The sequence below is a fragment of the Pagrus major genome, chromosome 7 (genome assembly GCF_040436345.1).
Source record: "Pagrus major chromosome 7, Pma_NU_1.0".
NCBI lineage: Eukaryota > Metazoa > Chordata > Actinopteri > Spariformes > Sparidae > Pagrus > Pagrus major.
In genome coordinates, this window is record NC_133221.1 from 12,186,979 (window position 1) to 12,211,788 (window position 24,810).

The following is a 24,810-nucleotide window of genomic DNA, read 5'->3' on the forward strand; positions in this document are numbered from 1 at the left end:
AGAATGCCAGAATAGTTGAATAGTCACACTCTCTTCACAGTTGTCACACCCGCCTGGTTGCCAGCAGAAATGTGTGTGGTGTGTAGTTTTTCATTGTTATCCTTGCATGTCCCTGTCCATGTTAACAGAAACATGAGGATTAAGGAGTTTGAACATGGTCAGTATGTACAGATCTGTTCACAACCGGGCTGTACATTATTTATGTAACGTGTTTGATCTTACGTTTCAGTGCACGGCCTCCAAAATACTCAAAGATCTCTCAAGCAGCTGAAGGAAATGCAGAAAAGCCAACAAATAGAACTATTAATAGAAATGTATGTGTCATCAGTCATACTTTTATGTTAAAACATAAGAAAATAGTTTCTTCACTTATCCCAAAACAAATAGCAGTGGCGATAGAGGAACAAGAGCTTTTTTTATCAAATGTTTGTTCCAATAAATGTATTGTGACTGGATTTTTGAATACACTTTGGGGAGCAGAAACAATCGCCACACATTTGCACCATTTCCTGTTTTTAAAAGAACACAGATTTATCAGCTAACCACCTTCTGCTCTTTTGTAGTTTATCTGATGCATCACACATTTGTTTAGACTTGTATATTTTACTTAAATACACACAAATATACACTACTTCCTCCATAGATTGCAGGATTAAAGCTGCTAATGCAGTCTACAGTAAACTGTGTCATAAATCGGACTGAATGAGTTGACTAGAGGGAAAAATCTAGATGTTTTATCATCTACTGTTGGAACAAATCTCATGTAAATCATTTTTGGATCTACTATAAGTGAAAGGCTCTGAAAACACTCTGTATTTTCTGTAAATGACTTGTAAGCCAAACTACTTTGTGTTTATTATCAGGAACAATCAGATCTGAGCAATGTTATGAAAAGTTTTCCATGTTAACCTTCAGTGTAATTCGTCATTTTTTGTTTGTAATCACAATCTTTCCCTGAGGATATTTGTCTCATCCATATATCCATGATATTTATCCTAGTCAACATTTCCCGCAATATTTTTCTTCCCTTGGTATGTGTGTACGTAAAGATCTGTGTTGAGAATCCAGAGACTGTCTTGAGTAAATAAAATACAAATCAAAAGACAACACTGCGATGAAAACACCTTTGAAAATGAGAACAATTATTATAATTGAAACTGAAACAAATGGAAATAAAAAGAACTAAAGAACTAGTAAATTCAAACATGTTAGAGCAAAATTATTACGTTTCGTGCCTTCAATGGTGCAGTTTTGTTTGGTTTAAATGACACAGTTTCACGTCAGTCATAATGATGACAGATTTAAGAAACTAAGAATACCTTTAAACAGTTTGATTGATGTTGTCCTGGAAATGTCCTGGAAAACGATTTCCTGAGAAAGGAAAAAAATCTGCTCTGCTGTTCATCACAAATTACAGACATAAGAAGACTAGACAGGTGATTGTGCTCTAAAATATTTTTAAAAGATTGATTTTCATGTTAAGTTTTTCCTCTGTAAGACACATCATGTCTGATTGTAGTGTGTCTCAGTTAGACGCTCACCTTCCAGACAGTGTATAGACCTCAGTGAGGGAGCAGAGTGAGCAGGCGGGGCCTGACTCTTTATCTGTTGATGTGGTTCTGGTCATTTCAGATAAGGGCAGTGCGAACTGTGTGTAGACATGAGGCTCAGGCTGAGTACACAAACACAGCAGCTGCCTGGCACCGCACACATACACACAGACTCTTTCACAAAGGCTCAAAGTGACAGTGAGCACGAGGCAGAGCGGGGGGAGGCAGGAAAAAATAAATGAAATGAAAGAATATGGAAATAAATAACCAACGCTCTCAAGGAAAGATAAGGGGCAAAACCTACAGGGGAGACTCTTATGGTTTGTCACGAGTAAAGCTCTGTCATTGTGTTTGGGGGTGCTAGAGTGTGTTTTACAGAGCCTGATCTAACACAGATGCTCTAAGGAGTTCCAGATGCTCCTCAAAGGCCGATGAGCTCTGACTCTCACTCTCGCTGGCCCCGGTTCAACAACAATATCCCATCAGTCACTGCTCCCTCTGGGAAAAGGTCTTATAAATTCAGTGTCTTGTTCCTCACGCAGTTTTCTGGACCGTATTGTCCAGCTAAATGGTTTTTTCCATGTCAGCATGAAATATTGTTGCCAGTGTATTTAAAAGACCTCAGTGGGCTGAGACATTTGAAGTTAAGCAGTGCTGAAAGGATTACTCGATTAATTGACAGGTCCCCCCCCCCCCCCCCCCCCCCCCCCCGTCATAGCTTAGCAACCGTAACCAGGCACAGTAGACATGTCAAGATTTTTCCACTTGTTGAGGCGGTGTACATGTAATAGTAGTGTAGTAGTAATCAAGTGCTACTCATAGACGGTATGAAGGCTCATTTATGCTCCAATATAACCGTCACTGCCCTCATACAACCATGCGGCCTTCATGTTGACATGGATGTTAAGCAATACAACCACTAGAGGGCGCCGCTCAGAGTCAAATCGGTCTTGCATGGACCTCCACTTTTCCTTCGCCGCCGTCCAACTCACATTTATCTCCCATCCAGCCTCCCAGCTGTTTTTAGTGACTGTCTCATAACTAACATAAGTAACATCATACAGTACAAATGTCTTAAAGTTCTCCAAAAGTCGCACCATTTTTAAAACGTCTTCCTCTTGTTCCTGTTGTCGTGTCTGCTTGAACGATCGGCTACACTGCTAAACTGACCCCCACGACTACTGAGATTACAGTTCTGTATTTCGATATACGTAAGCTTTCAGAAAACATACAGATGAAATAAACGCAGAGTGCGCACAGAAGGCTCCATCCATATCCATATGCGTATCTAACATTGAGCGTAAATGAGCCTTAAATGGACAGAGCCAGCAGGAGGTGACTCCACTGGTTCAAAAATAAGTCTGATTGTATGTAAGCTTATGAGAAAATTACCCTACTTTTCACTTGATTTATTACTTCAGTAAACAGTTTTCCAATGAGTTTATGGTCTCAATCTCTAGTTTCAAGTCTTCTTCAACACAGCATGATGTTGATTTTGTAAATTATGGTCCCATTTTAGGGATGTTAATTATTAATGATTAATCAGCACTAATTTACCGTTATTTAACTGCTTAACCTGCAATCAGGGATGGGCACAAGCACAGTCAAGGATTTTTTTCTGATTTTGCATTTTGTGTAGCATTGCTACCTCGTGATTGACAAGTTGTTACCACGGTGTGTCCTGTCCTCAGACTCTCAGTCAAAACCACCCTATCGTCCAAATTTCAATCACTTTTGGCTCTAAACAACCAAGATGGTGACAGCTTTGATGCAAAACATGAGTCTTCAAAACGATAGTCCACTAACCAATGGTTGACATCATGGTGGCCCTGTCCACTATTTATTATACACTCTGTAGTGCTACTTCCAGAGCAAGAGTTAACATATCATTAACTCACTACAGTTTATTGCATCCTTCTTTATGACAAGCACATCCACTGTGTGGAAGCAGCTGCTCCTGGATGCTATCAAAGTCCTGGCTAATAATAGTGGATTTGGGGAAGTTTAAACTGAGAAAGTGCTGCTGGTTAGTTCTCACCCTCATAGGCTTTTGAACTGGTGATGATCCTGACTTTTACCTGAGACATGCAGTCTTTTCACCCCATCATACATGTAGCAATCAAGTGCATATTTAAGCCCTCCTTTTCCCGGGTTACTTTTTTAACATGAGTTTTCTGGGAACATTAAAAAGTCAGCTGGAGATGATGTTTTCAGCTCTCAAACTCTTGGTGCTAAGGTTTGCTTAAGTAGCTAACTAGTTACAGCTAATGAAATCTGTAGATGACATTGACATTACAGCCAAATGAGAAACCTGCTGCTGTACCTCCGTCTTAAATAAAAAGCAAGTGTAAATCTGCCACTGTTATCGTTGTATTCTGCATTATGTACTTTGCAAGAGCGAACATTTGTAACGTGACAACAGTAGTTAAGAGAGGCGGAGTCCTGTGTATGTGACATTTTATATAGCAAAAAATTAATGTATGAAATAAGAAAATAGAACTGATGATAGTGCAAACAATTTGTTGGCAAGAGTCAGAACATGCTGAGAATACAGTATGTTCTGACAGTGGTATGTCGGTGTAACAAGCCTGTAAGACAAACTCATCTGCCCACCCGTCAGCTGGTCCACACGCTGCACCTTCCTTGAACCTGGGTGGGGGACTGCAGGTCTTTGGAGAGAGGCTGAGGAATGTGGGTGATAGTTGCTAAGTGAAAGCTGTGCTGCCATCTCTGATAATTCACAGTCTCCGTGGGTGTGAGTCTCGGTACAACACTAAGCAGAACCTTTCACAAGACTGAGAAAGAAGCACACACACAGAGAGAGAGAGAGAGACTTTTCAATAACACTGAGTTATATATAAAATCACCCCCATCATCACATCTCCATCTTCCACGCATAAGAGGTGTATAATGACTGCTGGCTTCAAAATGAAGCTCTCTAATGGCAATATTAAGTCGGGAAAGTGAACATAATACCTGCATGCACGTTATAAAAAAGCTTGTTTTTGCATATCAACAACATTTAATCTGATTGATTGACCATAAGAGACAAAGTGTGTCTGGGGAAAATGTATCTGATTGATTTTTTTCTGGCTTACAGCTGAACTAAAGGGGTTTAAAGTGTAGATTACATGTCTTTGGTCATTTTGTTTTTCATTCTCTGAACTTTTCATTCTGTCAAATACTTGTAAGGGGTTTGAGTAAATGAAAAAGTACAGTAGTAGTATCATCTGTCTCGGGAAAATCCTACCTGGCCTGCTCATTTTGTGCATTTGCATGTACGTGCACGCACAGAGACATAAACACACCTTCCTTTGATCAGTGTCAGGTGATGGCTGAGTATTGTGCCATGTAAAAATGCTGAGAAAATAGAAAAGCGATACCGGGCTGACATTCTGCACTGTACGGAAACCTCAGTAAGTTTGATTAAGATTGTTTGGTTTGAAATGGAATTGGCTTGTGAGTGCTGACTATTAGTCACATCCGACTGTCTGTTTTGGATTGTGTGGTTACTTCCTTGCACAGACTGACTAGGTTTCTTTTATACAATATTCGAATGGCAGAAGCTGACATTTTTTTGAGAAATTTTTGATAGAGTTATTGTGTTATAACTCGTACAGTTGCAGAATGTGTTCCAAAATGCATTGTGTTCTCTTCCCTATAAAAGATGTCCACACTGGCGACAACATATTTGGGGCTCTGTAGTCTACACTGTGTGGCTCTTGTTCTTCTGGTTCTTGTTGTTCTTCTTCTTCTTGTATAATTCATTATAAGCTGATAACCGATAATATAAATGTCCCATTATTGGGCCGATAATTTATATATACTGTTTATGTTGTATATATTGTGCATCTCTAATATCATGCAGCCCTAGTTGACCCTTAAACATGTAATAACAGATTTTGTTGCTGACATTTAACCAACTTTTCAGCTGATTTGCTCTTAGCAAACAGTTGCGTATTCACACATCAGTTACGGATGCGTAAGTGCTTGGACTTTCATTGAATTTGAATCCAATTTTGACTCCTTTTGAGCTCTGTTTTTCATTCTCCTCCTTGAAATATCTGCCTTTTTAGCAGCTACATGCTCAACTGTGTTTATTAATCACTAACTCTGTCTGTCTGCCATGTGGTGCTGAGTAGGCAGCATACAGTGTCTCTGATATTGCAGTGTTGATCCTAGAACATCATAATTAATGTTGTTCCAGGATCATCATTTCAACTTACGAAACAGTGATGAAAATTGTCTCTTTAGCAAGCTGTCGAGTTGTTGAGTGGGTTATGTGTAGGACCATTGCGCAGGAGACCTTTAGGTCACTAAATATTTTCTGTGTCTTTACAGTTTTCTGTCGCTGTTTTGCAAAATACTTGGGACAAGTTCAAATATAACCTTGCACAACGTTTAACAAGTTTTTACATGATAACTGCTCCCATCTGCGTATTTTTCTTGTCTTTTCCACAGACTCTCCAAGCAACGACATTGCAAAAACATGATTTGACCTGGTACACTGCATTTGCGTCAATCTTGTAGGATGCTCCATTTGCCCATATTCTCCCACATTGCTCTCTCTTCCACAACACTCTTCCCCAGTCTGAAATGGTGCCTGATGGCCTTAAAAGTCAATGTTTATAGACTCACTGTCAGGACCACAGACTTCCTGCTAAAGTAAATGGCTGCTGTGCTAAATCCATCACAAAGGCGGAGAAAAATTATAAATAAAGTTTCTGAATGTTCCATTAGCTTCCCCTCTCATCCTCTCCTGCTCGTCCAACTCAGAGACAGTAGCTTCAGAGGAGATTCATTAAGTTTAGAGCAGTGTTGTGTTGCTGCTGAGGCATCATTAATGATGGACAGGTAGATGTCATTGTAGTGTTTGCCACTTTTTTGTTTAGACTCTGTATTCCCTACGTAAACCATGCTAACAGGCATTGAGTCTAGGAACGCAATCAGTCGGCCTGTTGGTCCACCAGACTGAAATAGCTCAACTATTTGGCAGATTACCATGAAATACTGTACAGACATTCATGGTCCCCATCTGGATGAATCCCAATAACTTTGTTGATCCTCTGACTTTTCTTTAAGCTCCATCATACTTAAGTTTATGACCAAATGCTTGCAAAACTAATGACATTCCCATCAGCCTCAGCTGTAATGTGGGTTTTACAAATTACCTAGTGAGGACCAACCAGGATTGCAACATTGATTTCTATGATATTTGGTCTGAATGTCAAAGACATATTTTGCCCTCTCCTAACCAGCTAAAATGTGGTTACAAAATCAACGTGTCAAACACAAATTTGTGTAACTATTTTGATAATTTATTCGATCCTGGACTTCCGCAGTCATATTTGTTATAACAGAATTTGCCATAAAAACAACTTTTGTCTACAAAATGTGCAAACGAGAGCTCATTTTCAAATGAATAATTAATACATATTCTAAATAAAGTGATATTATCTGGTGATTATGAGGGAGTTAAAGTTAGATAAGGGGTTGGATTTTGCCTCTTACAAGTGGCAGAATTGAACCTCTGTAATATTTCAGGTTAACAACACACTTTGTTAAAGTCCCACAAGTCACAGTTTACATATTCTTCTTCTTAAAAATTGAGATAATATATCCTAATCATGAGTAACCATTTTTTTCTTCTCTTATATATTTTTCTGTATCAGCTTGTCCCAGCTCATTATTGAAGCTATATGATGTTTACATTGGGTGAAATATTCAAACCCAAGACGCCATGTTCTTTACAGCACCCCCTTTCTGTCAAACACTTTTTTTTCTTTTTTTTTAACAAATGGCAGAAAAGGGCTTTTAAATATCTTGTAGGTGTTAGGAAAAATGTACAATGTCGGAGGGGGTTTAACGTCATTGTGGAGGTATTTCAGGTATGCAACAGACTTACCTGTTAGCATAGAGGTGGTGATTTATTCAGCAGCTTGTCCTCAGAGCCATCATCATTTATTGATTAAGCCTGCATATCCTTCCTGAGCTGTTTGTGGGGCTTTTTGTGGCAAAATACATTTTAAATCTACTGTATGTTGTGCTGAATAGCCAGTATTAGTGCTGTTTTGCCTGTCCTGTCTAGATCAGTGCAGCTCTTACATAATGCCATTTTGATATCCAGGGATTAAGCTGAGGTCCTCTCCACAGACTGGCTGGCTGCTCCCGTCATGTCACCCCCAGGGGGAAATGACGACTGCTTTTATGACAAAAAACAAAACAACTATGTGATTTTCCAGTGACGTGATGTTCAATTCCTGGTTTATTTTAGTCTTCATAAACCGAGCGTAACCCTTTTAGTAGGCCGTAATCATATTGGTAACTCAGTCATGAACCCTACCTGACAGAGAGTGAGCAATGACGATTATAATGCAAAGTGGTATGATTACACCAAACCAGCACAGGAAAGGCCAGTCTGAGTGATGAGTTTGGATAAACGAGTGTGTTGTTGAGCAGAGGACAGGTGCAGTGGCCTTGCACTGGGAGCGTGTACAGTACAGGTAGCAGGTAAACGCTGCCAAGCAGAGCTCCTAAAGAGGTGGAGTGCTGTTGCGTAAACACAGGACCTTACTGTGTACTCTGTAAACCCACTAGCCCTTGCCCTCTTGAGAAAAGCAAGCAATTAGCTTGGGCTTGTGAGCTCAGACACATGTAGCATGATACGAACGTCGAGTGAATCTGGAACGATAAATACTTAGAGAAGCTGAAGCTCATTGCATGTGCAGAGAGAACACATATTCACAGACTGACGGGAGGCGTTCACCTGCACATAACCATTGTGCTGCAGGGCTCACTTTTGTCTCCTGGCTGTTTTTTGCCTGATCAGTGAGAGTAATGTAAACAGAGCTGAGCGCTCAGAGCCATCTGCCTAATGTCACTGTGGCCCATATCTGTCCTGCCCTCTCTCTCTCTCTCTCTCTCTGCAGACCTCACTCGCTCGTTCTCTTCTCTCTCTTGTCGTCCTCACATTGTCTTTTCCTTCCTCGTCCCGCTCCTTACAACTCATTTCCTTCCTCTCCTCAACATCTGTCAGTCTTCCATTTTATCTCTGTTGTCCCTGTTCTATTTTTTACCCCGCCCCTTGTTTACTTTCTTTTCAGCTCCTCTGTCCATTACCCATCTGTTTCTATTCCTGTGTCTGTGATACCTTGTAAACTATGTCACCTTAAGGCACCTTTACCCCCAATTGCTATCCTCTTAATTCTTTGGTAACCACCTTCTATATTTACATGCACTCATGCTCTTCTCTGTCCCTTGAATATGGTTCTTCTAATAACTCTTAATATTAGTATTTCTTCCTAATATTAGGAAGATTTTAAGATTGCACCGCGTTTTTGTAACAAGTATCCTGTATTTATCATCTTTGCTCACCTTTGCTGTACCATGTGCACTATATTAACATTGGATATGTATATATGTAAAGATATACACAGACCTTTCTCTTCCTCAAAAATCGTAAAGGCTGAAGTAAAGTGTAACAAATACTCTGTTACTGTACTTAAGTATATTTTTAGGTATCTGTACTTCACTATTTTTCTGACAGATTTTTACTTTTACTCCCTATTTTTTGACACAAAAGTCTGTACTTTCTACTCCACTCCGTACATTTTCAACACAGGATTGTGTAATTGCATTTGAGGGGAATGATCGATTATTTTTATTTTGTGTCATTTCACGTTGCCTTTCCAGCATCACACGACTAATTTTAGAGCTTCTACTTTCACCAGATGCATTGTCATTGATCATAACTACATTAAGCATATAATTGGAGTCATCCTTTTTATTTGTGTGTTATGTTGTTTGTGTTATGTTGTAACTGAACTCCTTGGCCTTTGTGTATTTCCGTTTTTACCCATGAGATGTCAGTGTGTAAAAAAAAAGATCTGGCTACGAACCCACATCCTGTTTAAGTATTGATCATAAATACATGAGAGAGAACAGAAGTAAATGATTCAGAAGGCTTCCGTACTGTATCCCCTGTCTTCCATCTGTAGGTCTCAGAGGCCTGGAGTCCAGCAGTGTTCGCTGGGAGGCCGGTTGACAGAGCACTGTTGAGTGTGGTGACCTAACCCGTTGAACGAGGTTGTGGTGCGAGCACATTCCAGTCCACTAATAGGGCCACTTAACTCCATGGCAAACTTGCTAAAGGCAGCTAGTTGCTAGTCGATAGAGTGTACACAAGTCGATATCAATTTGAGTTACGTCGGATTATGTGCTGACTGTGTGGTGAGAGCAGAGCCACATCATCAGCTCGTGTTATCCCTCTGCTTTTTTTTGTGTGTGTGTGGGTCTGTGTCCTAATTTTCCTTGGTCGCCAAAGCTCTAAATTGGCTTTTGGTAGATGTGTCTCAAAGTGTGATCTCGGACCAGACTAGGACTGACGACCAAAGATTTTATCACATTCCTATCACGACTTTCGTCTCAAAGAGCCCAAAACCACACAGGGGCCGTAATGCACCTACTGTATGCTTTGAGTCTGAGAAAGGGAACAGAAATGTTTAAGAAAAAAGGTAAACAGATGCCACTAGTATCATAATTTAACCCTTAGAAAGAGTGCAGTAAAAGCCTGTCACCAGTTAATGTTTTTTTATGTCTGTTTATGTAAGGATTTTCCTGTAAAGTCGGGCACTTGAAATGTAGGCCAATCTCTGTCTATCTCCATCTCTGTCAGCATCACTGTCGATGAAACCAGACAGTTTTATTATGATTTAAGGTTAAACCCACAGAAAAAACAAAGGATATCCTGACTTTTTTCAAAGATAAAATGTATTTACACAATTTAAATGTGTACGTTTCTCTCAGTAAAGACTCACGTTTTGATTCATGAAACCATTTTATCCTGGAAGCAGTAACAGCAACATTCAAACATGAAAAATTAATAATTTGTCGAGTTTGATGAGAAAGCTCAGTCAATGCTTAAATCATCCAGAGTTTCTCCCTCCTCTCTCTTCTCTCCAGGTGAGTGCTAATGTCCTGATCTTCCTGTGCACTAACATCATTGGAATCTGTACCCACTACCCCGCTGAGGTTTCCCAGAGACAAGCCTTCCAGGAGACCAGAGGATACATCCAGGCCAGACTACATCTGCAGAGGGAGAATCAACAACAGGTGACATGAGCCACATGAGCCTATATGTATATAAGATTGTATTGGTCAGAATATAAGACAGCAACATTTGTTTTTGGAAAAATGCCTTATTCAGAGGCCTTAAGGCCTGTGTCCACATAGCATTTCATAGAGTCCCAGCGTCTTTTTTCAGTTGTTCCCGATGAGGAGCGAGCGTCTGTTGCAGCAGGTGGCCGGCCAGAGAAAAGGTGCAGCGTCTTTTTTCAGAGCGCTAAGCCTTTTTTGTGTGGCTGCCCGAGCGCTTATTCTTGAAACCTTTCTTTTCTAAAAATGAGACATGAAGTACTTGAAGTACATAAACTTGTTCAGCTTGTCCAAGTATGTTTTAAAGTGCAGCTAATTCTTCATATACCACTCTCATACTCACACAGTCTCCTGTCAGGCTGTGATTGACAGGTACATTTGTTCCTACTGAAGGTGTACGTCTTTGAAATTGGGTCACGTATATGTAGTTCTATTTAAAAGGCTCAGTAAATGTCTCTCACAGAAGTAAATGGTTTATTTACTGGACAGTAATTTCACCTTTAAATTAATTTGGTGTACTTTTGAGTTTGAAGTGGCAGCCAGATGGTGTATATTGGATCAACCATACTCGTGTTCATGACACAACATTGTGGCTCACTGATGTGTGTTTTATAGTATTTAGCTGGGAAACAATGGAGCTCTATGACACAGAGGATTAAGATAAATGAGGCTTTGGATACAGAGACAGTAATTGTTGGAGTATCAGTTCACTGTTGTTTTTTATGTCTTGTTTATGTTGCATTTTGTGTCTTTTTTGTGTCTTTTCCAGGAGCGTCTGTTGCTCTCAGTGTTGCCAAGGCACGTTGCAATGGAGATGAAGGCTGACATCAATGCCAAGAAGGAAGACATGATGTTCCATAAGATCTATATCCAGAAACATGACAACGTCAGGTCAGTGCTGTAATTTATAGTTTATTTATAGTTTCAAATTTTACTTTATCCATGTATTTTTAGAGTGATATGATCTAGTGTGATGTTTCATCATCCTCAAAACATCAAAAAACGTATTAAAATGTCAAAAAATTCAACACAAAACAAACATTGTCCCTCATTCTTCCTGGGAGTGATTCACACACATCCGTGCCCACATACACTCACACATGCACACTGATATACAAGCGCGCTCACAGAGTCAGAAGAGGGTAGAGTGGTTTGGCAGAGTGGAGGCTAATTAACACTAGTGAGGGAATACTTAATCACCAGCAGCCAAGATAAGATAATCCCCAAAGATGGAGAGCTTCAGCACACATTCAATTACAGCACTGAGCAAACACACTGCACAGTCTCTCACTCCCACCTCTCTCTCACACACACACACACACACACACACACACACACACACACACACACACACACACAGACACTTCACACTGGCACAGATCTCCTTCAGAAGACTTTAAGGTCAAACTTCCTGCCTCTCTCAAGGTTAGCAGCCCTGATAGTAACATGCAGCACTATCATGCTACTGCTGTGTAGAGATCATAGAACTGCGCAGTTGCTAATGCTAAAACTTGATGATAGTCGAGGACTAACAATGTTTTTTCCTTCTGTTCTTCCACCTCTTGATCTCGTCCTCAGTATTCTGTTTGCAGACATCGAGGGTTTCACCAGCCTGGCCTCTCAGTGCACAGCTCAGGAGCTGGTCATGACGCTCAATGAACTCTTCGCCCGTTTCGACAAGCTGGCGTCGGTAAGGAGCACACACAGCGTCCTTTCTCATGTGTCTGTGGCTTCACATGCTGTGTTGAGTTTGACATTTTGGGAAATAAAGGGTGCTGATAGTAAGATTTTGTTACCAGATCCAGGTCAGCTTCCTGGCTGTAGTGTCACTCTTAAAGGGGAGTTCCAGTATTTTTAAACCTGTGACCTATATTTACTTGTTTTGGTGTGTAAATGAGTCTTACTTACCAGAAGTTTTGGAATCAATTCAGGAGATTGCCTCTTCTGGCTGCAATGGCTGCAAAGTAATCCTATGGGGCAACTCCAACCATCAACATTACGTCCACTAGAAGTGTTAGTTTCTAAGTGTCTGACAATGTTACGGAAATGATTCCTACAGAGAAAGACCTACTTGTTGAGGAGTGAGATCCTTTTTGTAACCAGAAACAGTTACTCAGTTAAATATTCAGCCATGGTAAATTTTCAAACTCCTCTCTCCAACTCACGTTTCCACCGTCATCTTACTGCAACAACTCACCTCTCACAAGACTTCAGAGCAAGACTTCTCCACATACAAGACTTGTGTTTCCGGTTACATCATCATCATCAACATTGCTTTTTCCATCAATTGCTCGTGTCCATCGTTCGCAATTTTGGGCCATCTTCTCTAGTCTGCTCCAGGTGTCGTCCTTCCCTGATCATTTCTGATGGTTTACAGCCACCAAGTTCACATGGTAAAGATTCTCAGTTTATTAAACGTTGTTATGTCCCTGGCCTTCCATATTCTCGTTTCTGGTTTTTAAAAAAAAGGATTTTATCGTTAAACAAACAGGTCTATATCTTTAGGAATCATTTCTGTAATTTTGTCAGACACTTAAAATGACAACTTTAGCCTGCCAGTGACAAAGACAAACACTTTTAATGGACTTTACTTTGATGGTTGGAGTTGCCTGGAGGGATTACATTGCAGCCATTGCAGACGTATCACAGCTGCCAGCTTCCAAAACTTTTGGTAAGTATGAATCATTACCATAACAAAATATGTAAATATAAGGTCCAGGTTTTAAAATACCGTGATTCCCTTTAATAAACAGACATGACGGTGGTATCAGTCTTCTCATTGACCTCTCAGCAAGAAAATTAGTAAGCATATTTCCCTGAATGTCGAACTATTCCTTTATTGTGTCTTTTGGACACTTAAACAACCACATTTTTAAAATTTCTTTTCATCTCTTGCTCTCTTTTTTACCTTCTTTCTCAGGAGAACCACTGTCTACGTATTAAAATTTTGGGTGATTGTTATTATTGTGTGTCCGGGCTGCCTGAACCCCGGGCCGACCACGCCCACTGCTGTGTGGAGATGGGCGTCGACATGATAGAGGCCATCTCGTGAGTAGAAACAGTGTTTGCATATGTGTGCTGTTTGGTTTGGAGTTTGTTTGATGTACTTGTTCGAAGCTTTGTCCCGCACCGGGAGAGGAGACGCTGATCTTCGGTGCTGTGTGTCTGCAGGCTGGTGAGGGAGGTGACGGGGGTCAACGTTAACATGCGCGTCGGCATTCACAGTGGGCGTGTGCACTGTGGCGTGCTAGGACTGAGGAAGTGGCAGTTTGACGTGTGGTCAAATGATGTCACGCTGGCTAATCACATGGAGGCGGGAGGCAAAGCAGGGTGAGGTTCACACACACACCTTCACAATTTGCATGTTAGAAAAATCATCAAAGTGCACAACAGCTGTTGACGCAAGGTGATTTACTGGTGATCAACAGAGTTACCATGTTTATAAAGAACCAGTAAAGTAAAGAAGGCTTACTTTATTGGTTCTGTATAAACAATACATATCTGTCACTCGCTTCCAAATCAAACGCGCTACCGGCACGTGCTAGCAAAGATCTGTGCAACAGCAGGCGCTGGTGTCTTACCGCTTTTGTCATAAGGGGCCGCTAGAATCAACAAAAATGAAAGTTCCTCGTAGTCACTTTAAGGTTTTATATTAAATTCCTCATGTTTTTACCTCCTCGTAGGCGGATCCACATCACCAAGGCCACCTTGCAGTACCTTAACGGAGACTATGAGGTGGAACCAGGTTTTGGAGGCGAGAGGAATGCGTATCTGAAGGAAAACAGCATCGAGACCTTCCTGGTCCTCGGCTGCAGCCAGAAACGGGTCAGTGCATAAAAACACAAAGCTCAATAAGGATATAATATGTTTGTTGTGTTCAGGATTTTTTTTAAAAGAAAACACACAGAAATATTTGACATTTTGTCCCATACTATACATATGCACTTTAACATTTTATTAATTATTTATTTCTGAAAGTTTGTCTCTTATATTTCCTTTTTACAATCATTATTTTTCACCCAATTTAAATTTTAGCATATTAGCCTTTTATATGCCAGCGCAACATTTTAATGCACTACGGCTGCAACCGCATCAGAATTTCACGATACAATAACAATATCAAAAAATACACTGTATCATTGTGTACAGTGCTCCACTAGAACCACCTTCTTATCAGTCCTATGCAAGAAAGTCAGGGTGGGACAAAATACAACAATATATTGTATCGCCTCCTCTTGCGAAACAGTTAGCAATACACTGGTTTTCCAATCAAAGCTAAAATAACCTAACTGACAGATAACTGGTAGGGCCTAGAAGCTTGAAGCTGGTGCAGATCAACAGTGACAAGTAGACAAACTGTCACTGTGAAGAAAAAGAACCACAGAGGATTAATCTTAACAGATGAGAGGGGACAGATTTGTGAATGAACTAATCTGACTGTACGCTCCCTCGTGGGCGTCATGAAAGCCAGAATGAAAAAGACCTCTTCCAGTGTATTTAGTCACTTATATTATTATTCAGTGTGTTGTGTTGTATGAGAACAGTTGGTCAAGCTTTCATCTTTTTTCCTCTGAGCAGAAGGAGGAGAAGGCGATGATGGCAAAGATGCAGCGGACGAGAGCCAACTCTAACGAGGGGCTGATGCCACGCTGGGTCCCTGACAGAACCTTTTCCCGGACCAAAGACTCCAAAGTCTTCAGACAAATGGTGAGACTCAACATCGACTCGCTCCTTCATGGTGACAGGCTGCAGCTTCTTTCTGAGACTCATATTTGTCATATTTGTTGTCTGTCTTTCAGGGGATTGATGAGACCTCCAGTAAAGACAAGTGAGTACTTGCTCGCGATGCTCAGATGTGTGAAAACTGCTGCTTTTTTTTTTACTTGATCTCATTAACCCCTTTATCTTTTTTCAGCCGTGGAGTTCAGGAGGCCATGAACCCGGAGGACGAGGTGGATGAATTTCTGGGGAGAGCCATTGACGCGCGCAGCATTGACCAGCTAAGAAAAGACCACGTGAAGAAGTTCCTGCTCACCTTCCAGACCTCCAGCCTGGAGAAAAAGGTTTAAAAGAGACTCCTGATTATTGTGCTACAGCTCCAGTGTGTTGGATTTATGGGGGATCTATTGGTAGACATGTATTATATTGTTCACAAGTATGTTTTCATTATTTTGTAATCACCTGAAAGTAAAAAAAAAAAATGTTTTCATTACCTTAGAATCAGCCTTTTGTATCTACAGAGCAGGTCCTCTTCTACGGAGTCCACCATGTTTCTAGAGTGGCTTAAAACAGATGTTCAGACTAATTTTAGTTTAGTTTTTGTTAAAGGGGCAATTTGTGACGTATGGCCCGAATTTTAGTTTACAACATTATGAACAGAATGTGAAGAAACAACAGCGTTGACGTTGCAGAGACGTTTACTGAAGTTAGCATGCTAACCTACTAGCCCCGGCCCGTCCTGTCTCCTAATAGTCTTATAGCCCCCATAGTTTCAGCTGGGAGATCTATGCCAACTCGACATAAACAAAATAAAACTTACCAACACAGTCTTCGTTTGACTTTCCACAATCACCTCTGGTTTGGTTGAAATAAATCCTCAATTCATCGAATGAGATGTGAAAATATTCTGGCTCTACACAACATTTTTCCACTGTTAACTGAGTCATGAGCTAACAGTAGCTAGCTACAGTCAAGGACAGCTACCAAAGAGCAGCAGTTGTCACTCTGGTGATGTTCTGATACCTTTGTTTTTGGAGCTACCTTCAAATTTTGGCCATATTTTACAAATTACACCTTTTTTAAAGAGTATAGTTTTTATTTAGTTGCACATTTTTTACTGCTTTATTTTTGTTTTAGTTTCTTCCACCTAACTCTCTTCTTCATCTCTTTTCTGTTGCAGTATTCCAAAAAGGTGGACGATCGTTTTGGAGGCTACGTTGCCTGCACCCTACTAGTATTCTGCTTCATATCATTCATACAGATTGTTATCTTTCCACAGTAAGTCCTTCACATATACTGTAAATCCTCCAATATGTACCGTGATAAGACTGCCTTCACACAATTATACATTGATGCCTTTTAATTTTTGTCTGGTTCGTGTTCACGCTGACTGATTATAGACATTAGACAGTTTCGGTGACTTTCATCCCACTTGGGGAACTCATGCAGCATTTTGTGCAACTTCTGTGTTTATTTATCTTCCAAGAAGATTTTGAATTAATGCTAAAAACATATATCTGTTGTTTGGCTTGGTTTGCTTGGTTGCAAGTTGAAGTTTGATTGACATCTTTCACACCAGCCCAAATGAACCAAACTGAGCTGGTTAGTTGTGAAAGCGCCCTGAATATCTCTCTATAACTTTATGTATTGTTCCTTGCAGCACCCCGGTCATGCTGGGAATCTACATCAGTATCTTCATCATCCTCGCCAACATCCTCTTCATCTGTGCCATATATTCGTGCATCAAGGTAGCGGAGCTCGTGACAACAAACAAAACTGATATTTTGGTAATATACTTTCGCTTTCACCATCCGTCTAAGGTGTAAATCTTTTTTTTTTTTTCCTCTTGTAGCTCTTTCCAGGTGCAATGCAGACTGTCTCAAAGAAGATTGTCCAGTCTCGCACCAACAGCACCCTGGTTGGAGTATTTACCATCATCCTCGTCTTCATCTCTGCCTTTGTTAATATGGTAAATGATAGCTAACACAGACCAGCTGTACATGTTGAAAATCTCGCTGAATAGATGATCACGTGTGTGTATGTTTGGCTTCGCTGCAGTTTGCCTGTGACACCACGAGCTTGGCGCAGTGCGTTGCGGAGAAGCTGAACACCTCTGCAGCCCTGGTGACACCCTGTCTGATCCGCAGCCTGAATGTGTCTGTTGAAGGAGGTCTAGAGATCTGTCCGAGCCAAGGCCCCTCCTGCCCCTTTCCTGAGGTGAGTTCATTGTATGTCACCACTTCACTGTTTGTGTCCCCGACGCAAACGGTCGAGCCATTTCAAACGGAAAATGTCACATTTGCATTTGTGTTTCTGTGAGAGATCTATTGTTGATAGCACCTCTTTGTGATGCTGCTCTCCTGTTCGTGCCAGTATTTCAGCTACAGTGTGCTGCTGACGCTGCTGGCCTGCTCGGTGTTCCTGCAGATCAGCAGCATCGGGAAGCTCGCCCTCATGCTGCTCATCCAGCTCACCTTCCTGCTGCTGGTGGAGTGGCCACAAGTAGCACTATTCGACAACGCAGACCTCTTTGTCACCTCCAATGCCATGTAAGTGCCACAGGCTTGGTGCTAATGCGGAGCGGGGACACAGGATAATGTTTGTGTAAAACAAGGCAGCATGTTTTAAATGTAGAGCTAAGTATTGATCCTCAATTGGGTATTTAAAGTGGAGTTCATTTATTTATTCTTTTAGTTATCCTTTAACCTGATAACTTCTCCAACTTTAGACTATATTTTATTAAGTCCACAGCTTTAATCAGCCCGCTGCAATGAGCAGTTTGTCATATTTTTTTGAAATAAAAACAGTGTTTTAATGGCTTATATTCCCCAAACTTCTCCTTATGATCAAGTTTGAAGTTTGAATTTTCAAGCATGACTTTAGCAGAAAACCATGTAAAAGTAGTTATTTATAAAACCTTAATTAAACGTGGAAATGATCTTATCTCTAAGCAAAGTTTAGACCCACATGATTTTCCTGCTGGTTATGTCCGGGTATCGCAGGTTGGGATGCATATGTGTTCAAGAGGGATTTGGTGAACTTTGCATGAGCTTTATAAACAACAATGTGCACACACTCCCAAGCTGTGTGTTTGGCTTGATTTTTCAACCTACTATTCCCAGTCCACCTACTAAAACGTGTTGGCTGGCTTCAACCTCCTCTACCATCAACGTGATCTCGTCTTCCACGAAGTTTGATTTTCTCTTTTGTTCCATGGTTATTCCTGACAAACCCCCTGTTCATGCTGGCATTATTAAAGGGGAAATGATAACGCACGTGTTGTCAGTTTAAATTACTTTAAGATTTATAGTATCACATGTGCAGAAGTGACAAACGGGATTCTTAGAACCTGCTGAAGCAAAGTTTCTTATCCTCAACACCTTTTATGAATCGATTGTAAGCACATCATTAGCAATGATCTTAAGACTCAGACTAAGTTCAAGTACAAATCGAAGAACATTTTTATAAATGAGGCCCTGGAGATATTGTTTCAAGAAGTGAGCAGAAATAAATGTGTTTTTTTCCCTCACATTATTAACTCACTTTAGCAGTTATAATATAGGTCAGTAGAAAATATAACATACTGCTACTTGAAGACAACGAGAGTGTATATGTATTGAGATGCTTCGTGCAAATGACAAAAAACCTAACATACAGACATTACACACACATTGAACATTTTAAAACAACACGCAGTCCTACTTGGATGTTGTACCAATTTGTGCCAACAATTGATTTGTACAATTTTATTTCTGTTATATATCTGAGTTTTGTACTAACAGTATTTTTTTTTTTTTTACTTTTTAGTGATTTAAATGAAACTAGTGCTCAATGGTAAGACTTTTGTATTCAGATTAAAAAGAAACACTAATATTATAATGATTATTTGCTTTATTTGTACTGATGAGAATTAATTTTCTTGTGTTTGTACTTTTAGGTCCAGTTTCAATGAAACTACAAACCAATGGTAAGATTACATTCAGTACTACTTTCAGTGGTCTTATCCACACCAAGAACCATAACTATGATGATGACTGTAAAGATAACGATGAGAGGATCCAAACTGATAAATGATAACAAGGATATGGGTCCACAAAATTCTTCAAAGATGAGTTCAGAGAATCCAACACTGTTGCCAGAGTTGTCTTTTTTTGAAGAAAGATTTTATTCCCACTCTTGTCAACATCAATTATCCTGGCCATTGTCAAGAGGATGTGAGTAAAGAAAAAAGAAACTCTGAAGACCCCAATACGGTTTGGCTTTTTGTTTCAGGTAAAATTATGTTTTTTATGTGTAATTTGCAACCTAATACACGTTATATAAGCGTTAAATGAGTTGTATAAATAACGAAGACTGAGTTATTAGAGTAGGCCGTCTAAAAAGTTTCCTAAATGCCATCAACTAGCTTACATAATACACCAATTTTATAAGCACCTCTGAAACATTATTTTGTAGGAAAAATGTCCCCAAAATCAAGATGGGCCTGTAAATTCAGATGGATTTTGATTGGTTGTCAGTGTGTCTATCGTTCGTCAAATCGCTCCGAAAGTGATCCCAAGGATATCGTTCACCACGGTGGTTGTCTTCATATTGTGGTTCCACAGCCCACTTGAATTAGAAATATTTTTAAAATGTTATATTTATAGTTATTGTTATAGTCGTCGTTCTTGGTCTGGACAGCCCGTTATGCTATTATTATTTTAAAGCTTTTTTCCCCCAGTTCATCTTCTCTCCATTAATCTGACCATGTGTCTGTCACTCCGCAGCCCATTTGTTGTGACCAAAGTGTCCCTGAGGGTCATGACTCCAGTGATCCTCACAGTCTTTGTCCTGGCACTGTACCTGCACGCCCAGCAGGTTGAATCTACTGCACGCCTCGACTTCCTGTGGAAATTACAGGTATGTGCAGCGTCCACTAGAGGGCGCCATCTGACCTAACACAATGTCTTCACATTTCTGCAAAAACCTCAACATTTGTCCATCTATGAACAAGATGATAGAGACAGATCTGCAGTCTACACCTCGACCCTGTCAGACATTATACTTTAAAAAAAACGCTGAATATAACTAATAAAGACTTTTAACTCTCAGGCCACAGAAGAGAAGGAGGAGATGGAGGAACTGCAAGCCTACAATCGTCGCCTCCTCCATAATATTCTGCCTAAGGACGTTGCTGCTCACTTTTTGGCGCGTGAGCGGCGTAACGACGAGCTATACTACCAGTCCTGTGAGTGTGTGGCTGTCATGTTCGCCTCCATCAGCAACTTTTCTGAGTTCTACGTGGAGCTGGAGGCCAACAACGAGGGAGTGGAGTGTCTGCGGCTGCTCAATGAGATCATCGCCGACTTTGATGAGGTAAAATACGTCGAGGCATGTTTGTAAAACTCAATGTGCAGATTTGACTCCCAGACGATTTTTAAAAAACGAATATATGGTCATTTGTAAATTGTGCAAATGTATTCTGTTGTCAGATCATCAGTGAAGAGAAGTACAGGCAGCTAGAGAAGATCAAGACCATCGGCTCCACCTACATGGCGGCCTCCGGTCTCAATGACTCCACCTATGACAAGGAGGGCCGTTCCCATATTACTGCACTGGCCGACTACGCCATGAGACTCCGGGAGCAGATGAAATACATTAATGAGCATTCCTTCAACAACTTCCAGATGAAGATAGGTAAAAAACTAAAAACAGCACAAGATTCAAATGATTTTGAAGTTGTCTTACATGTTTAGTAGAAGCTGCTTTGTTGATTCACTGTAATGCTTTTGTCGTTGATTCTCAGGTCTGAACATTGGACCAGTGGTAGCTGGGGTTATCGGTGCACGCAAGCCTCAATATGATATTTGGGGAAACACAGTCAATGTGGCCAGTCGTATGGACAGCACAGGTGTGCCTGACCGCATACAGGTAGGTTTCATGTGACTTCAATTAACACACATCCAGGTGTGCATTCATTTAGGATGATAACATTTGAACAAACAATAACATTAACCCCTTTTGGTTAAAACTGGACTGTGTATCAGTCTGGAAGAAGAAATGAGTATTTGTTCAGTGTGCCGTTTGGCTGCTAAAGAAAATGAGCTTGATTTTGTTTTCTACTGCCTTTTTCTGGGGTTATTGATTTTGTAAATATGGATGATGCACAAAGACTAAGTTGGCTATTTACATATGAAACATTTAGACTAGCTAGTTACCTGGAAAAAGCATGGGAGATGAGAAAAACGGCACGTTTTTTTTTACTTTTTCACATTTGACATTGTGAATTCAAATATGTTTTTTGGTCCCGCAAGAAATTAGTTATTTGATGCTATATATATATATTGCAAGTAGGATGATGTATGTTAATGTGATATGATGGTGTGTTGTAAAAAACTACATATATATATATATATATTTGCAGAGACACTCTGATTTAACGTGATACAATCTGGTTCATAAATGTAAATCTGCTTTTCCGTTCTGCTCACAGGTGACTACAGACCTCTACCAGGTGCTTGCAAACAAAGGGTACGTGTTGGAGTGTCGTGGGGTGGTCAAGGTCAAAGGGAAAGGGGAAATGACAACCTACTTCCTGAACGATGGACCGCCCAACAGTTAGCAGCCATGGCGGCAGCAGATGCCGGGATGATCCCCACTGCAAGGACACAGCACCACTGAGCGAGGACTCACAGTGCGAGCGAATGGCTAAAAACTCGAGACGCCATCACTTGAATCCCCAAGCAAAGAGGAAAAAAACTTTTAAGACTTCAAAAGGAAAGTGTTCTTGAGAGGAAAATGTTCTCGTCTGGCAGCCATTTTGGCCCACGTACATGTTGAAGGACAAGTGTTTTTCTCATGTCTAGCCTCTCTCTCAGGCTTCTTGAAAGATGCAAAGTCTGTTTATTTAAAACAACGCCTTTTAGCCTGTGTCAAAAGAAGATTAACGCTGTACATAAGGCTACTTTTATTTTTACTTTGTGTTTTGTTTTTGTTTTATTTGTTTTCCGGTAATTTTTATTTCACATGAATTATGAACAGGTACTCATATTTTGTTTCTGGATTAATTATTTATTCTGATCTCAATGTTTTGTGCAAAAGGTCCTTTATGAAAAGTGTGAATACATACGTGCACAAATATCCAGTTTATTACACGTTTATAAGTGTGTATGTACATGCATATTTGTGTGTGTATGAATATATGTATAAACTGAGGAGGAATATATTGACCAAAGACTAAAGTATTTACTAAAAGCAAGGCAAGACATGTTTGATATGTTCTCGCTGAAGTCAGCAATGATCACCGCCTCTGTTTTTTAGGCAGGAGGCCTGAACCCTGTTTGTTTGCCCGACTGCTCATTGTTTTCATAAAATATGTCAAATTAATTTATTATTCAGGCAGCAGAGAGCCGATCACTTTAACTCTAAATGATGATGTTGCCCTCAACCTCTAAAGAAAAAAGACGACTAAGGATGTTATTAGAAGGCGATGTCTGAAATCTATATTTTTATCTCCGCTCTCTGAGGAGCAGAAGTAGCTCCAGCTCGGATCATCCTCATTTCACGTCAGATCGGTTCCTCAGAGCTTGAGCAGCCAGCGGGCAGTTGGTTTCAGCCGTAACAGTATGTTGTCATCGACTGCTCCTTCCCTTTCAGAGAAGTATTTTTTTGGTGCAAATGGAAATGAAGGAACTCAGATCAGGTAGTTGTCCTAGAGCCATCAGGAGGGGGAAACCTCGGATTTCAGCGCAGTGGTACCACACAGCCTGATTCTTCTATGAAGAAGAAATAGATGAAGGAAAGAAATATATATTGATTTTGACTGAATACTGTGCTTTGTAATCCTGAAGGGGCATAACTATTTTCACTGTGAGGTTTTTATGATACAACGAAAACTGCTTTCTTGCCAAACATAACCGCTTTGAAGCATGTCTGATTGTGGTATCTTGTTTTCATTTTGGTTTGTTTTAACGTAGGGTATTTTGTATCACTTCTGTATCCATCATTTGTATATTCTTAATGTTGTTATTATTATTATTATTATTATTATTATTATGAAGATTCTGATTAATTATTATGCTTATTATGATGATTCCATTCCAATGAAAAGGATCAAAGACCAGCACGCTTTCTTGTAATATGCCAGTCGTAAAGCTCAAGCTCACTGGTACCAACTGATCAACTGCAGCCAATGAATTCTGCTGTTCAATCCTGAGGTTCAATACAGTATTTCAACTGGCGATCGGTGTGATCATGTATAGTAAGAAGAAGTAACCATTAGCTGCCTTTGCAGCAGAACCCGAGTGGTGTATGCTCTCATAAGCATAGCAGTAAACACACACATATACAGATGATTCACTGTGCTTTTTTTATTTATGCCACTACTGCAGTATTGTAAATCTCAGTCAGCCTTTAAGGTGACCTCTCCCTTCCACACATTAACTTCTCAGTACTAACTATGTGAAGGCAGAATTAGTAGACCTACACACATATTTATTGTATTATTTCCTCCCCCGCTCAGTCTTTCAGCAACACGTGGAAGTACTAATAGCTGAGTTTGATTGCCTTAAGTTAAATCACAGAATAACACTGAACAGGAACTGTGCCTGCTTGCCCTGTCTGGACTGCTGATGTTTGGACGGAGAGGGAGATAAGGGATAAGGGCTTGTCGAGAATAATTTTCACTTCTCATTACTGCAATGATCTCAAAATAATTGGGAGAATCAGCCTGATTTAAGCTCTTCCGCCACTCTCAACAATGGCAACCAACCAGTTGATCATGTTTGTACCAAAGCCAGCTCACGCAGCCTTGTGCTATTGGTCCCTCCTGTGCAATGATATGTGGCCTCGAGCGTGGTGGTGGTGGTGGTGGGAGCACCAGAGGACAGTAATGTAATGGAGATCACCAACTATCAAGTGAACTGTGACCAATGAACAGAGATTCATATAAGCAAAGAGTTTATAGAACGGACATGAGTTTATTAAAATGTGCATTGTATGTATTCTATTTCTATTGGCTGTCCATAGACTTGTGTTGATTGTTAACTCTTGGGATGTTTTGGGGGGAACAGGAGAGGGGAGGAAGGTTGTCCCCATACTACTGAAACAGTGTTTTGCTCAGGCCTGATGAATCCTTCCGTATTTGTTTTTTCTTTTATTTGTATTTTCCCTGAGTTGGAGGAGTTGAAAGGGGAGTGTTTTTGCAAAGTTGAAGGACAAGAAGAGTTGAGGACTATGACAAAGAGAAAAATAACATTTCCCCTTGAAGAAAAAAATTAAAAAAAATCAATGGCTGTTCTTGTGTTTTCATATATCTATTAATGTTTTTTTTTTAAATGTACTGCAAGTATGTATTACCTGTGGCTTACAGGAACAGAAGCCACTGGAAGCAAACCTTAAGAGCACCATT

The 24,810-nt window shown here is 40.3% G+C and overlaps 1 protein-coding gene across 1 annotated transcript in view; it reads left to right on the forward strand.

Annotated features, from left to right (window-relative positions):
• The window catches only part of LOC140999548 (adenylate cyclase type 6-like), a 37,337-nt gene extending 12,642 nt beyond the window's left edge, over positions 1 to 24,695 (forward strand). The window contains exons 5-25 of the mRNA XM_073469999.1: positions 10,512 to 10,661; positions 11,473 to 11,594; positions 12,282 to 12,393; positions 13,624 to 13,751; positions 13,875 to 14,033; positions 14,387 to 14,528; positions 15,282 to 15,410; positions 15,503 to 15,531; positions 15,619 to 15,766; positions 16,603 to 16,700; positions 17,083 to 17,170; positions 17,275 to 17,391; positions 17,481 to 17,639; positions 17,796 to 17,971; positions 19,230 to 19,256; positions 19,360 to 19,389; positions 20,189 to 20,321; positions 20,514 to 20,777; positions 20,894 to 21,098; positions 21,208 to 21,332; positions 21,895 to 24,695. Coding sequence (XP_073326100.1) covers positions 10,512 to 10,661; positions 11,473 to 11,594; positions 12,282 to 12,393; positions 13,624 to 13,751; positions 13,875 to 14,033; positions 14,387 to 14,528; positions 15,282 to 15,410; positions 15,503 to 15,531; positions 15,619 to 15,766; positions 16,603 to 16,700; positions 17,083 to 17,170; positions 17,275 to 17,391; positions 17,481 to 17,639; positions 17,796 to 17,971; positions 19,230 to 19,256; positions 19,360 to 19,389; positions 20,189 to 20,321; positions 20,514 to 20,777; positions 20,894 to 21,098; positions 21,208 to 21,332; positions 21,895 to 22,023 — 2,670 coding nt within the window. The 3' untranslated portion in view covers positions 22,024 to 24,695. The remainder of the gene's footprint in view (positions 1 to 10,511; positions 10,662 to 11,472; positions 11,595 to 12,281; positions 12,394 to 13,623; positions 13,752 to 13,874; positions 14,034 to 14,386; positions 14,529 to 15,281; positions 15,411 to 15,502; positions 15,532 to 15,618; positions 15,767 to 16,602; positions 16,701 to 17,082; positions 17,171 to 17,274; positions 17,392 to 17,480; positions 17,640 to 17,795; positions 17,972 to 19,229; positions 19,257 to 19,359; positions 19,390 to 20,188; positions 20,322 to 20,513; positions 20,778 to 20,893; positions 21,099 to 21,207; positions 21,333 to 21,894) is intronic.
• Positions 24,696 to 24,810: the final 115 nt, after the last annotated feature.